At 39.1% G+C, this 15,208-nt stretch overlaps 1 protein-coding gene across 5 annotated transcripts in view; it reads right to left on the bottom strand.

Annotated features, from left to right (window-relative positions):
• The window catches only part of FOXN3 (forkhead box N3), a 340,491-nt gene that overhangs the window by 26,488 nt on the left and 298,795 nt on the right, over nucleotides 1-15,208 (bottom strand). For all 5 annotated transcript variants that reach the window (XM_025184274.2, XM_006122337.4, XM_006122336.4 and 2 more), the window contains one exon: nucleotides 2,286-2,394. In XM_025184274.2, coding sequence (XP_025040059.1) covers nucleotides 2,286-2,394 — 109 coding nt within the window. The remainder of the gene's footprint in view (nucleotides 1-2,285; nucleotides 2,395-15,208) is intronic.

Genomic DNA, 15,208 nt, shown 5'->3' with positions numbered 1-15,208 from the left:
CTCACTGGATGAAGAGCTAAGAAAGGGATAAAGAATAAGAGAATATCTTATTACCTCTATATAAATCCATGCTATCTATGCCCACATCTTAAATACTGCATGCAGATGTGGTTGCCTCTTCTCAAAAAAGATACTTTGACATTGAAAAAGGGCAATGATAAGGGGCATGAAATGGCTACCAAATGAGGAGAGAATAATAAGACTGGGACTTTTCAGCGTGGAATAGAGATGAGTAAGGGGGGATATGACACAAAATCATGACTGGTGTGGGAAAAGTGAATAAAGATGAGGTATTTATTTCTTCCCATAACATAAAAACTAAGGGATCACCAAATGAAATTAATAGGTAGCAGGTTTAAAACAAACAAAAGGAAGTACTTCTTAACACAATACACAGTCAGCCTGTGAAACTCTAAGCCAGAGAAGGTTGTGAAGTCCAAGACTATAACAAGGTTTGATAAAAAGCTAGATAAATTCATGGAGGATAGATCCATTCATGGCTATTAGCTAGGACTGGTAAGAATGGTGTCCAGAGCCTCTGTTTGCGAAAAGCTGGGAAGGGGTGACGGGGGATGTATTGCTTCATCTTTTCTGTTCATTTCCTCTGGAGCACTTGGAATTGGCCACTATCGGAAGACTGTACACTGAGCTATTTGGACCTCTGGTCTGACACAGTATGGCCATTCTTATGTTTTTAACTAAATGTTTGCATTGTCACAACTATCAGCAGATAAACCCAAAGCATGTAGAAGTCTTTGGGATGTGTGTGTGTAAAGAACATGTTTCTAACATAGATATCCCATTCTTCCCCACAAAGCTTCCTCTGATTCTGAAACAATATCTGTGTTGCTCAAATGATGGCCATGAGTTGAGGGAGGAGAATAAGCTCAGGAACAGTAATTCTAGCTTTTATGTCCTTCCTTGCCATTTAGACTGGATTATATATTTTAAAATAATATTTAATAACTAATCCCATGGCTCTATGATCCCCATTGGAGCAGAACACAGGCTCTGGCTGGCAGCCAAAGGCATCACAACTGCATAAGATGTCTGGGCTATCATTGCTGGGTAAAAAAGGCCTTCTACAAATGCAGACAGAGGAAAACTACACTTCTGGTTGATGCCCCTCTGGGTTTGAACCTCACTCAACGTAGCAGATGAAAAGACGTATTTAAAAACTGCCCATAAACAGACAGAGGTTGTTCTTGAATTACTATCTTCCCTTCTGTGTACATATAATATAAAAGGGAAACTGAGGTCTCAGGTACTCTGTCTTTAGCTGTAGCTGAATAAACTATACCAATGGATCAAAATAAAGGGAACCCTTCTATAAGCACAGACTATGGAAAAACGAACGAACAACTGAAGCAATTCAATGAATTAAGCTGATAGTAATCACTGTACTCTCCGTGGATTTGTAACCTCTGGTTGAGAGCTTGTGAGCCGGAATGGTCCTCACCAAACTAGAATCAGCACAGATTATGGAAGTTCACCCAGGGCACCCAACCGGTGCAGTTGAAGTATTTTTTTTTTTTGCAGATACTGAGCACTCTGGAAAAGAAGGACAATAGCAATACAGTTGGCCAAATTCTTCCATGGTGCGACTATGTTGTTGTAAGTGAAGTTATTTGAGGGATGAATTTGGGTCTTGAATTGTAAGCTGTGATTGCTTTCATTAAGTAAACCAAACCATTGAACCAGGGTCCTTAGTATCACCAGACTTTATGTATCTCTCATTGTCCTCCCGTCAGAGGGAAACAGTCATGGTTTAAAAACAGCATTCTATTCTTGAACATTTCAAAATACTCTTGCAAGTGGAGCACACACTAAATGGATTTCAGAAGGCATATTACAAAGTTAATAACGACAGCTATACTGTTTACATGCCGTTAGAATTTAAGTATTATTATCAATATTTAACTCTAGGAAAACATTTAGGATCTAGTTAAATATTTCTGTTATAAATGGAAACACAACAGAAAGCTTATAGAGAAATAAATTGATGGTATTAGGCTATCACCATAACCTGCAAATCTACTGATGAATGTATAATCCCACTATTTCAGAAAAGCTAGGGTGCAACAGATGATGAGGCAATTGTCGTATTAAGAATGGTGGCCCAGGATTACATATACAAAAAACAAAAACAAAAAGCCCACTGTGTCCTCACATTTAAACTCAGAAATAAAGACAATAAGCAAGAATTTTGTTTACAATCCTTCCGTAACCAGAGTATATCCATTGTCGAATTCCTTGAATTGTATTCTGTACCTATATACTCTTACCTCACTGCAGCAGCCATGCTTCCAATAGGGTTGATTGGCAATGGCCTGACTCCTGGGAACATTCCTCTGCTCAGAACACGAGCTCCATTTTGTATCACACCAGGGGGAACTAAAAGAAAGATTATAAACATTTAGAAAACAATTTAAACACCACATTTGATGTTACGCTCTTCAAAATAAATATAGAAAACGTTAAATAAGGAAGTTGAATACAGAGCTCACCTTTAAAAAAAAAAAACCTTCAAAAAAAACTTTGTTAGTAGTTAACATTACAGTAACCTCTGTATTATGCTATGTAAAGGTTGCAAAATATTTAATGGCAACCACTATTAACTTGGTTCTCAGGTCACCCTCAAATTTTCTAATTGCCATAGACAATTCCTTACACAACAACCTATAGTAAACAGGAAAATGTAGGTAACATTGAAATTACTGAGGTGAGATTTATCTAAGACAAAAATGGCAAATACTTTAGGAAGAACATATTATAACCAAAATACAAGCCATGTTATAAGCTGTTCTATCATCAATAGCTTTTTATCACTGTGCACTTGTTGAACAGTGACGTTGCATCTTCATGGGGTCATATTCAAGAAAAACACAATGACACATCACTGTACAATTGCTGACTATTTGGACAACAAGGCTTCTTTGGATTTTTAGGAATTTGTTTCAGACTGTGGCTTTGGTCCATAAGGTTTTGACCAGAAGTACTTTTCATCACACTTACATGACGTTTAACCTAGCTATTATGAACTAATTAGAGCAGTCGTCCCCAACGCGGTGCCCGCAGGCGCCATAGCGCCGCTGGGGCATTCATGTCCGCCCGCCGACAACCTGGGCCGGCTCTGCCCCCGGCGCACGGGAGGCGCCGGCCCCAGGTGAGCGACACGCATCGGCGCTGGGTGCGCGGCGCTCGGGCGGCCCCAGCCCCGGGGAACATGCGGGCGCTTGGGCGCGCGGTGCTTGGGCGCGCGGTGCTCGAGCGGCGCCGGTGCCGGCCCCAGGTGCGTGGCTCGGGCGGCAGTGCCGGCCACGGGCCCACGGCACAAGGCGCTCGGGCGGCCTGAGCCCCGGCCCTAGGGCACACGCCGGCGCCGGGTGCAAGGGCATCCCAGTCCCCTGGCATGCCCCTGGACGCGCGGCTCCGCCCCCGGATGCCCGGCGCGTGAGTGGCCCCCACCTCCCGGGCATCCGGGAGCCTCTAAAGGTTGGGAACCACTGAATTAGAGAGATGGGGATTTCAGGGCTATATTTTTGCATTCTATCTGGTCTATTTCAGGAATAATTCACAACCACAACACAATCTCAGCTGATCTGAGCCAAAGAATATAGGAAATGATGGAAGTAAGGCTCTACGCATTCCCCAGTCCTTTCTAAGGAGTGTGTCTGAAGATAGAGGGTTCACAGCACTTGCTTATCCTGTGCAAGAGGAACCAAGGTCTGGTTGTCTAATGCAGGGTTTTAAGAGGAGGTTCTTACTCCCCATTACATGCCATTAAAAGCACAAATGGAAAGTTGCCACCTAGTTCTTGACATTTAAATTGCAAAACTATAAATTCTGTATGCTAATTGATCAAAAGGACTTGAGGTATTTTCAAAGCAATAAGGAAAACCACTCCCAATTTCATTTTGTGTATGGGATGGTGGAAGTGTATTTTCAATAGCAACAATCTGTTATAATATGGGCACAACAACTGGGCCATCTCATAATGGAATAGTAGCTTTTACCAATCTAACTCTGTGTCTCAGAACATTGTCCCTATTTAGCCCTGAATTTTCCTTTTCTAATCACTGTTCCTTAATAAGTCATCTTTCCATTACACTCCCAAAACTTTGAATGGACTCATTAAATTTCCATTATTATTATTATTGTGCATGTCCTGTAACTGCTTTTTATAGTTAAAGACTTTCTATTTTATTCTAATTGAAGGGAGACTGGCGACCTAAAAATAAAACAGTCTATTAAAAAAACATTTATAGTTAGTGTATGCCAACATTTTTAGAAGTGGGTGCCTAAAGTTAGGCACCTAAATATATACTTTGGTATTTAAACTAAAGTGACCTGATTTTCGAAGGTACTGAGCATTCACAGTTCCTAACAATTTCAAGCTATGTTCCTACCTAAATGGCTTCCTGATGCTCACCTTGCTTCAACTCCAAACCACACAGAATACTGCTATAAAAACAATTTTTTTCCTTTCTGCTGAGAACATGGTAGTACCTAATAAAATCCTGTCAGACTTCTACCTGCTCTTGGTGTTAGCACTTATATTTACATGTCTAAATATAACTTTAGGTGACTAACTTTAGGCTGAGGTTTGGAAGTTGATTTTCAGTTAACTTCCCATCCCAATAACTGAAATAATTTTAAATATTTTTTGCCATTTATACTTTTCTATTTTTTACCCTTCTCACCCAAAATTGGAAAAATCAACAAAGTTAGTTTCACTGCATAATTGTTTTCATTGTCAGGTTCTCAGTACTCTAATGTTTAGCTTGTGAACACTGTGATGCTATGTTTTCTTGCTTAAAACAACTGTTGATATTTTACAAAAACAAGCTTGCTTTTACACAATGCTTTTACAAAATTTGGACCAAGTCAGTGTAAACAATACCCATTTAAAGGGGCTTGAATATCAGTGGAATCTAAAATACAGCTAAAGGAAAATTCAGATACAAGATTAGGAAAACCCCAAAAGAACAACACAGCTTGAAGCAACAGATAAAACTGTCACATATCAATAAGGCTTTTCAACAATCAGTCTGGATACATGGGTACATATTATGCAGTACTTTAAAAAAACAAAACAAAACTCGAAGTCTGCTTCATTTCAGAGCAATAAATTCTAGCGTATCAACTATCCTTGGAATGAAGCTTCTCAAGGACTAACAGCCATGAGAGCTATTGAGGAATTTGTGGTTTATGTTAATTAGGTGCAAGTGTTGCCTAAAGAACTTCATGAAACTTCAAGGCTAGAATACTGAAATATAAAACAAAACAAAAGGGGAGGTGGAGAAGAGCACCCAACTCTTCCTTCCTAGCTCCACCTCTGCAAGCTCAATGTCACATTTGACTCCACTCAATTTTCCTTTTCTAATCTCCTCATATCCAGCCCATTGGAAAAAAAACAACAACAACAACAAACTGTTTCTGTCTCTACACCTATGAAAAAAATCAATTCCTCTCCATTCCTATGGCCAACACCTTGGTCCTCTTCCACTTTGACTCCCTCCCTCCCAAACCCTTTATGCCTTCCTCTTAATTGCTCTCTTCATAGCCATATCCCTTCTTATCATACCCTCTTCTATCACACTGACCCTTACATTTGGAACAGTTTTAGATTACTCCTCTGCCAGTCAGCCCTCTCTTTACACACACATCCTTTTCATGCAACCTTTCAACAAGAGGAGAAAGTAAAATCCATCAGAAACCTGAGAGATGCAAAGCAAAGTTCTGCTGTCCTCTGAAAAATGTCATCCTGGGAGCAATGCTGGTCTCTCTTTAGTCATTGCTGCCTGTTCCCAGCCCATTTCCTTCCCCACCATTGCCAATTTTGTTATGCTTGGATCTAATTTAGGATCTGATCCCAAAAAGTCTTCAGCGGGACTACTAGAGGATGCAGAGATCTTATTTTAACTTGAAATATGCAGTAGCTAGTATATTGAAAACAGCATTTCAGATTCAATCATAATTTTCTTGTGCTGCCAATTCCTTTGTTTCACAATACTTTCTGAATTGTGATGTAACAGCAACACTATATAACTGGCCAGGTAATATCACACAAACTACTTGAAAGGTTGGATGGCACAGAGCAACAGCAATAACTGGGGGGCATGAGGAGAGAGGAAGCAGAGGGAGAAGTGATGAGCCAGTGCTATAATGAAAGCACACATTTGAATTGGTTTCAATGGATTTCTAAGCCCATGATTTAAAAAAAGGGGGAGGGGGGATAATAACCACCTAATGGTAGAAGTTTTTGGTTATAGGCAATTAATTTAGCACATATACTAGGACCTTTTCCGGTAGCATATTTTGTATTATTTGTTCCTATCTTATTTTAAAGATCCTGTTATAAAAGTAAACTTTCACATGATGCCAATACTCTATCTCCAATGCCAGAATAACACTCCAAAGATACTTTTTAAACAGAATTGTTCACATTTGAAAACTGATAGTCCAATAGTTTGAAAATTCAGCATTACCTTGAGTGAGCAGGACATTGCCCTCTTAGTTAACTGGTTCACCACCTGGCCCTTAACACCCAATGTACAATGGAATAGGAGGGCTCTTTTCTACCTCTGTCCTAATTGCCCATATCATGTGAGGATGAGGACAACAGGAGCACTACTCCCCTCTCTGGGATGATGGGTAGGGTCTGAGTGGCAGTTTCCCACAAACCCAGCCAATACACTGTCCTAAACAGCAGCACCAAGGAAGTAATCTGTGACAGGTACAGATGTGAAGTAGAGTACTTCCATCCTGAGGATGGGGAACCAGAAAGCAGACTGCAACTAAGTGGGATTGCTTGCAGAGCAACCATTAAGTCATACTAAAAATAACAATGTTCACATGGTCTCTTGCACGTAAGGACCTACCTTTTCTTTACAATTATTAATTAATTGATCATACCCCCATGCTCCATCTGAGATCAGTATTATTATCATTTTATAGATGGGTGATCCAAAACAAAATGAAATGAAGTGATTTAAGGCTGGTCACCATTTACAGTGTTATAGTGGCAGTCATGCTGCAATAGCGCCGAGTGAAGGTGACACTTATTCCATAGGAGCGCTTCTTGTATGAGCATTGGTACTCTACCTACCTGAGAAGTGGTAGGTATGTTGATGGCCGGAGCCCTTCAATTGACACAGTGCTCTGCTCAAACGCTATGCAGTTATAATGACATAACTTAGTAGTAGAGACTGAGCTTTTGTCTAGATCACAAGTCACTGGCAATCAGGAGTAACACTCCATAGCTCTGAACCCTCTGCTTTAGCTAGCACAACACACTGCCTTCTGATAGACATTTTAAAGTAATCTACCCTCCTTCTGTGCAAGTGACTAAAGAACTTTATTATGTTTGATACACACTGCTAAGGAAACACCAAGATTTTTTTTTTCCTTCTCCACAACCAACCATCTTAAAGAATTCCAGATGATGAGACAAGAAGATAATGTACACATTTTTCACTATTAAGCTTTTGCCATTACTGTATAATGACACAGGTATTGGACCCGATTTTCCTCATCTGCATCAGTGTCCATCAGGAGGTACTGCCATTGAAGTTAACAGAGTTACTATTTGTATGTGTGGAGAATCAGGCTCCTGATCCTGAAGTCAGCTCTAAAAATTAACCCTCTGCTTCTTCTTAATATAAGAGATTCTTAATATGAGAGATTCTATTCTAAATGGTGTTATTCAATGAACCTTAAATGGTATTGCTCCCAATTTACACCAATATGAGTAAAATCAGGTCCTCTCCATATTCAATATTTACCCTTCCTTACTTTATCAAGATTTCCAACCATCAACCGGAGAAATAAATGAGCATCTAACAAAAAAATAAAAACCATCTCTCTCAAGTTGTGTGTGTGGGGGGGGGGGGGGGGGGGGGGAGGGTCTCAACTTGTTATACTTCCCTTCAAGTTTTTGTATATAATCCATACTAAAATGTCTAGTACACTGAGAGAACATTTATAATACTAATTCATGAACATTATGTTAAAAGGATTGGCTAAAATCACACACACATCAAAACTTGGGCTGCAAGATAGAAATCAGAGATGCAAGAAAGCTACTAGATCATGCTGCCACTCTTTGGTCAATGCAGGATTGTTCCTTGTGGTACAGTCTCTAGCACATGGTGCAGTTTAGGTCTGAAGGTTGCAAGCAATGTGGTTTACTTTACCACCTACCTTAATAGATGTCTGTAGCCTGGCATTTCTCCAACACGAAAAGAACTCATCTTAACTCTATTGTACTAAAGCACCCCACCTCCACATAAGTATTTCATAGCACCCAGAAGCATGTTAAACACTCATAAGGCACAGAAAGATATGGTCCTTGCCCAGAAGAGTTTAGCTTTTTAACATCAGAACTAGACACAGTGAGTGTGATGGGTGAAAAAAGGACAAGGAACATGCAAGGACTCATTCACCATACAGAGATCACAGCAGCATCCAGTATAAATCAAGGAATTGAAATGAATGTTTCGAACAGTAAGTCATGGAAGTTACAATAAGCTATTGTCACCCCTGAGCTGATATTTAAAATCAGGGACCTTAAAAAAGGCTAATGCAATAAATGCAAACATCTTCCCTATTCCATTTGGGAGATGGATATGTGTTTTATTAACTCTTGTAGCTCAAGGTAAATTGCTCTCTACACTACACCAAACTTGCTTATCTGCTTATAAAGAAAGTCTGTTTTTAAAGTGAACATTAAACAATACAGGTATTCTGCAAGGGCAGATTTGTCTCGATGTCTCCTTTGATATCATGGATGCAGGCTTTCAGGCAGGGGCTGTCCCCCTGTGCCAAAACAGAAATGTATATAAAATAAGAGATATGAGCCTTCACTTAATGGCTGTTTATTTTAGCCTCCATTTGCTAATTTCTTTTCCATTTCAGTATCTGCCCGGCTACCTAACCTCAGGCTACAGACTTGGAAAGTAAAGAAATGTCTGTGATGTGCAAGTCATGAGACATCAGTAGTTGCTACAAGCAAACATTATTTGCATAATGTGTCACACTACTCACTTCCTTCATATTACACAAGTGATGAATTTGGTCCCATCTTCCTACTTTCTTCCATTTGCTTCTCAAGGATAATATTGCAACCTCTTAACCACGTAGATTAGGTTTAAGTTGCAAAGGAGACTGCATGTGGAGACATAACTTAATTAGCTTTGGTCAAGCTAGGTAGTAGTGTAACCATGGTGATGTGGGCTAGCCACCGAAATGCATACATAAAGACCAAAGTGGGTCTATACTCTTGACAAGTAGCCCATTTTGCCACTTATGCTCTGTGGTTATACTGCTACTCTTAGCTTTGATGGAGCTCGCTTTCTATATCATGTAGCCTACACATGCTGCAATCACACCTCCTGGTTATTCTGTAGACATTTCAAAGTTCCCCATTAGGCTACCTAATTTTAACTCATCTGTCCCTGTGCCTATTTGCCAGTTTCTGCAAATCTCTATGCTCATTTACACTGCCCCAAAATTCTCACTACTAGAGCATTAGCAGCAAGGCACACTAACATGCTGCACTGTGGGCACAAACTAAGATTCCTGGTTCACTTTAATGTAGTCCTCTTTGAAAAGATCTATCTTCATTGAAACTTGGAACATTTAGTTCACACTTGCAGTGTACACAAGGGAAAGTTATAGAACAGCACTCTGAGGCACTCGGCTATCCACAGTCCCATTATTTGAACTGTGGTGCAATGTAGACATAGCCTCTGCTGCCACTTAACCCCAGACATGTTCTCACATTTAAAAGAAACTTTATACAGATCAGTGCAACTTCAGCAATCTTCTGCCATGTAAAGGATGGGGTAGGAGGTGGGAAACTGCATACTTCTAGCATTGTTTTGTAGTAATCAGGCAAACACCACAGCAATAGAGTTGTGTGAGACCTGGATTTTTGTTTTGGGTGAAATTTCTTGATTTCAAAATTGTTCCGCTCTGGAACAAAAAAACAAAAACCCAAACAAACAAGACAAAACAAAACAAAACAAAAAACAAACAAAAACTTTCCACAAACAAGTTCTGGGGAAAAAAATTGTATTTAAATCTTTTATTTTGGCATAAGTGATATGTTCTATTCCAGTTCCCACATTTTTTCATTTTATAATATATTTTTTAACTGAAAAAAGTACTTTTGAAACAGAAAGCAAACGTATCAGAGGGGAAGCTATGTTAGTCTGAAGCTGCAAACACAACAAGGAGTGTGGCTCCTTAAAGAAAAACAGATTTATTTAGGCATAAGTTTTAGTGGGCAAAGATCCACTTCATCAGATATGAAATTTTCCTTATCAAAATTCTTTATTCCATTTTAATTTCAGACCAAGTTTTAAAAATAGTACATTTCGGCAATGTGTGACATTTTAGTGAATCAGCACTTTCAAATGGAAAAACATTTTCTCAGAATAAATTCCCAGCCAGCTCTACTATTTATTGTTTGTTTACAAGACGTAATGATAGGGTATTGTGGTTATCAGGTTTCATAGAGTAAATATGTGCCAAGATTGCAGCTCTTTCCATTTACCCATCAGTCGAAGTGCAGGATTTCTTTTAGCGATTTTTATTTTAAGTTTATACCTGCATTGAGCCACTCTTGAAAACAAATCTTCCATTTCCATAATCACTTGGGCTGGATGAAAAGGTAAATTACACCAAGGAGCAAATTTTAGGTCAATGAGGAAAAGAGCCAGACCTCATCAAGCATTTTAATGTAATATACTTACGAAGACAGTGATCTTCGTAATCTTAGCCCCTAAGTGTCTAAATCCTTTTTGAAAATGAAATGTGGACTCCTAAATTAGGTAAGTGTTGCAATACAGAGCGCTACAATACCTAAATATCTTTAAAAACTGTGCCTATGTGCCCTGAAAGAAAACTACTTTTTTTTAAAGCAGAAAAAGAGCAACCGACAGTCCTGCTCCCCGCCCAGTTTTATGCAAAGAAAATACCAAAAATCCTTTATTCGGCACCGAAAGAACTTCTTCCTCACGCCCTCTGCGAATCCCACCTAAAGCAGCTGACTTTGCAGAGTGCTTGAAGGTCTGAAAAGTCAGGCAATTTCGAAACAAAGATGTTGGAAAGGAAGGAGCAATTTTCAGAACTGAAAAGACCTCCTGGAGAATGCCCAGCCTTCAGTTCCCTGGTTTACATTTGAATTCTCTTTAGTAAATCACTCTTTGCATTTGAGCTGTTATGTCATAGTCCAGCAACATGCTTAAGTGTATGTGTAGTTGCAGTTAATCAAGTAATCCATACAGAACAATGGAACCACTTATATGCTAAAAATTACATACTTGCTTAAGTACCTTACTGAACGAGGACCTTTTGGAATTAAGACCAGGATCCCTACTATGATGCTTGAACAATGATATTGGCTTTACTAATTGCAGCAATAAACTGATGTGTGTACTACTCCAGCTAGTTTTTTTGTCCCCCAAAGTAACTGTTTTAAGGAATGAATTCACTCATTATTAATGAACTATAATGTATTACTATGTTACACATATATCGTACGCTTTGTCTGAGGATCTCCAAACATACTGCAGAAAAGTAGAAAGTCTATCGTACAGCAAAGCAAGGGTAACATGTTCAAGGTGTGTCAGGCAAAAACAAAAAATTACAGTTTTCCATAGATTACTCAGAAACCCCTACTCTGCTAATTTGGAGAAGCTCCATATAGCATGGTGAATAGAAACTGTAGCAGGCCTGTGAATGACCAGAGATGAAAGGCTTGTAAATGGTATCTAATAAAGATATTTATCATTCATATAGCTCCTGATGACTTCAAAGGATTGAAAATCTTAATTAGGTAATGTTTGTACAACATCCCATGAAATAGATCAGAATCCATACATTCTGATCCCAGATCTATAACTCATTCCTTGTCTTGCTTAAGATGGTCACTTATCCTTGCTGGGGAAGGTAGGGTGCTGAAAGGCTAATAGTAAGGCACAAAATGACTTGTTGCAGGTGACCTAACAAGACAATATGTTTCCTCAAGTTACAAACATATATCTAAATACTGGTAATGAATAAACACATGAATTTCAACTAAAATATTAAGTTCCAAAGTATTTGTGACTTGTGATAATTGTTACTACTTCTTAAGGAAGTGTTCTACGTACTCAAACTTTACAAAATTCAGTAAAATACAATACTTAATTATGTATATTATGTATGCCAAGCAGAATACATAATAGCTTAAAACCAAGTTTTTCACCATCTCTCTGAACATTATTGTAGTAGTTTTCATGCTTTGTTCTAAGTTGCAGCCTGTTTCAATACAATTTTGCACTCTGCTAGTCCCCCACTCCCAATTTTAAAATACAAATCTGAAGTTATTTGCTATGGTATTTTATTGGAAAATTTTAAATATATATTTTCTTATATTTGGCATCAATGGTAATCCATCAATTTAATGAAATTCTATAAAGTAACCTATCCCAGAAAAAATAATCTAAATTAGTAAGAGGCTTATATATTTTAAGTGATAGTTAAAATGTGGTGAGGCTGGGAGTAAATGGTGAATAGAGACAGCATAAGATTAGATGCCATTTATCATAAGAGCACAAGTCAATATTAAAATGCATCTGTGGCTTTCAGCAGCACTTGGAATATGGGTATGGATTTTTAAATTATTTTTAAATGTAAAAATTCTGTTAAAATGCAGAAATGGTCTGCTCTGTCTTTGGCTCTTTTGGTGCACGTGAGGAGGTACTTTCCAATGGAGATGAACATGAACTCTTATTATTCATTTCTCACAGGAAAGCCCAGGCTATAATCTAAAATAATAGCTTAAAACACAATTGTGAAATGTGGCTTTGGGGAAACTTTTCCCGTGTGTTCATACACTTTAGAATAAAACAAATCCTGCTTCTCCAGGACATTAAGCCTGGTAGAGATCTGAAACATGGTTAGAATATGTTGGTTTTTTTCTGTCCAGGCAGGTGTGAATTAGTGTGTGGTATCTGGTTTGCCCACAACTGAGATTCATAATCTTGTTTAGGCATTGTTATTTTTGTAGTGCAGGCAGGGCCTGGATGAGCTAAAGATTTAAATTCACTATCTTATCACATTTTTAGATTGTGAAATTACTCTTGGCTCCTCGCTGTCTTCAGCTGCTCATCTTTATTGCTAAAGCAGCTGCCACACCTGTAGTCAAACATGCCCAGCTACTGAAAACATTTGCAACAGTCAGCTACCATCAGCTGCGGTGAAACCGCACATAATGCCCCTTACACTTTATACAAAAAACTGCACTTTGTCAAATTGAGGGCATTTTGCAGCTGTGATTTGAATACACCTGTGATACTGTAACCTAACACTGTGGATAGAGTCCTAAATCTTCAAAGCAACATCAGCATGTTTACTTCACTGATGATTTATGGCTTGATTTACAATCTGTTACCATTGGTAACAAGAGTAGAGACTACACTGTGGACTTCTGTAGGGACTGCTGTAGGAATTGCTGTGAAATTCTTCTCTCTCATTTCTCATTTTATGTGAAAATCAGAATTTTTTTTCATGAGTAGTTTCTCAATGCACAGCAGGTATTAACTAAGGTAAATTGCCTAAGATTTTCCTAAAACAGGCAGAGCCCACTGAAATTCACAGAACAGGGTTATCCAACTTCCCTGATTTTACATTTAGAAAGAGATTACATAACATTTTATCTAAAGGACCAATCATGGGTTAACACTTTCTACTGCCCATCTCACTTAGTTCATTTCACCTAAGTCACCAATTTTTAGCTAGGGAATACATTCCAGCCTGGGAGCCCATCCTTATTTGCTGTGGGCAAGGCGGACAGGGCTGTGATGTTTTCACCTCCCTCTTTTATATTCCCATCTCTCTCTACATATGGCTATGTTTAAAATGAGTAAGTTGCAGGACGGATGGAATGGGATGGACAAGGTAGAGTGGGAAAAAGAGGTATGTGTGGTGGGAATATTTTCTAAAAATAAATACTTCCATTTGGGGTAGTTGGAGGAGGATCTGGTTCATTCCAACAATATAAGAAACTGGCTTTTCAGAAGTACCTTTATAAACTAAGTTATTTATTACCAAATGAGTTATTGCTATTTATAGGTGGACGTGCCAGAGACCCTGGACTGCAAAACCTCCCTGCACTCAAATTCTCCCTTAAAAGACAGGAAATAGTCTCATGTATTGTACTGTGATATTTGGCTCTTCAATGTATTTTGAAGAGTAACTTACTATGTCGCCATTCCCTTGTCATTGGCCTATCCTTTATTCCACTCACTTTCCCATTTTTCTGTATTTTAGTACATCATATTCAGTGTTTGCTCTTTTCTGTGTCTTTTTCCTCCTCTTCTATCTCCTCCTTCTCATTCCTTGTGTTAACTGCTCTACTTCTCTCCATGTTTTCCCATCTCTTCCTTCTGCCCACACTCATAATCTACCAATTATCTTTTCTAACGGATCACCTCATTCTCTCCTCCTCCACCACTTCTCTCAGTTACTAATCCCAAAGGGCACCACCTTCAATAAAATTCCTCCATTTCTGCATGTACACATGCTCTTCTCCCACTGAGATTCTCACCCTTGTTCCCTGGTATGTCGCAAGATGCATGAGAGGCCAAAACTGTTTTTCTCTGGGGAGAGTAGTATCTTGGGAGAGATGGTTGGCAGATCGTCTCCCGGAGGATTTCGAAGAAGGTTGACAGTGGCTGGCTCCCCTCAAATGACTCTTTGGCTGTGCAGGGAACGCTTTGGATTGTGATTAGTTCTCTTGCCAGATAGAGCAAAAAATGCTCACTAAGACTTCCCTTACAGCTCTGATTTAGCTCATATGATCAAGCCAATGTCAGGCTTCATGATGACTGGGTAAATTCTGTCTTTATATTTAAAGATGTGAATTGCTTGGCACTACTGCCTATTATACTGACCAATACTGTCTCATTGTTTCTTTGGTCTCCCCCGTTTCTATCCATTTGTAATTTCTACTCTTATACTTAAGATTGTAAGGTCTTTAGGGGTAGGCACCATCTTTTTGTCCCATGTTTGTAAGGCACCTAGCACAATGAGGCCTTAGCCTCAAACAATAAAAAATATCTATGGGTCCAGTTGGCAAATTATGGGCAGGAAGCCAAAACTTACCCCATTCCCTGGAGCCTGCCTGGGGCCCAGGGACCACATATTGCACACAGGC

This window comes from Pelodiscus sinensis, chromosome 4, assembly GCF_049634645.1.
Source record: "Pelodiscus sinensis isolate JC-2024 chromosome 4, ASM4963464v1, whole genome shotgun sequence".
NCBI classification, from domain to species: domain Eukaryota; kingdom Metazoa; phylum Chordata; order Testudines; family Trionychidae; genus Pelodiscus; species Pelodiscus sinensis.
This window is presented reverse-complemented; position numbering and strand designations above follow the sequence as displayed.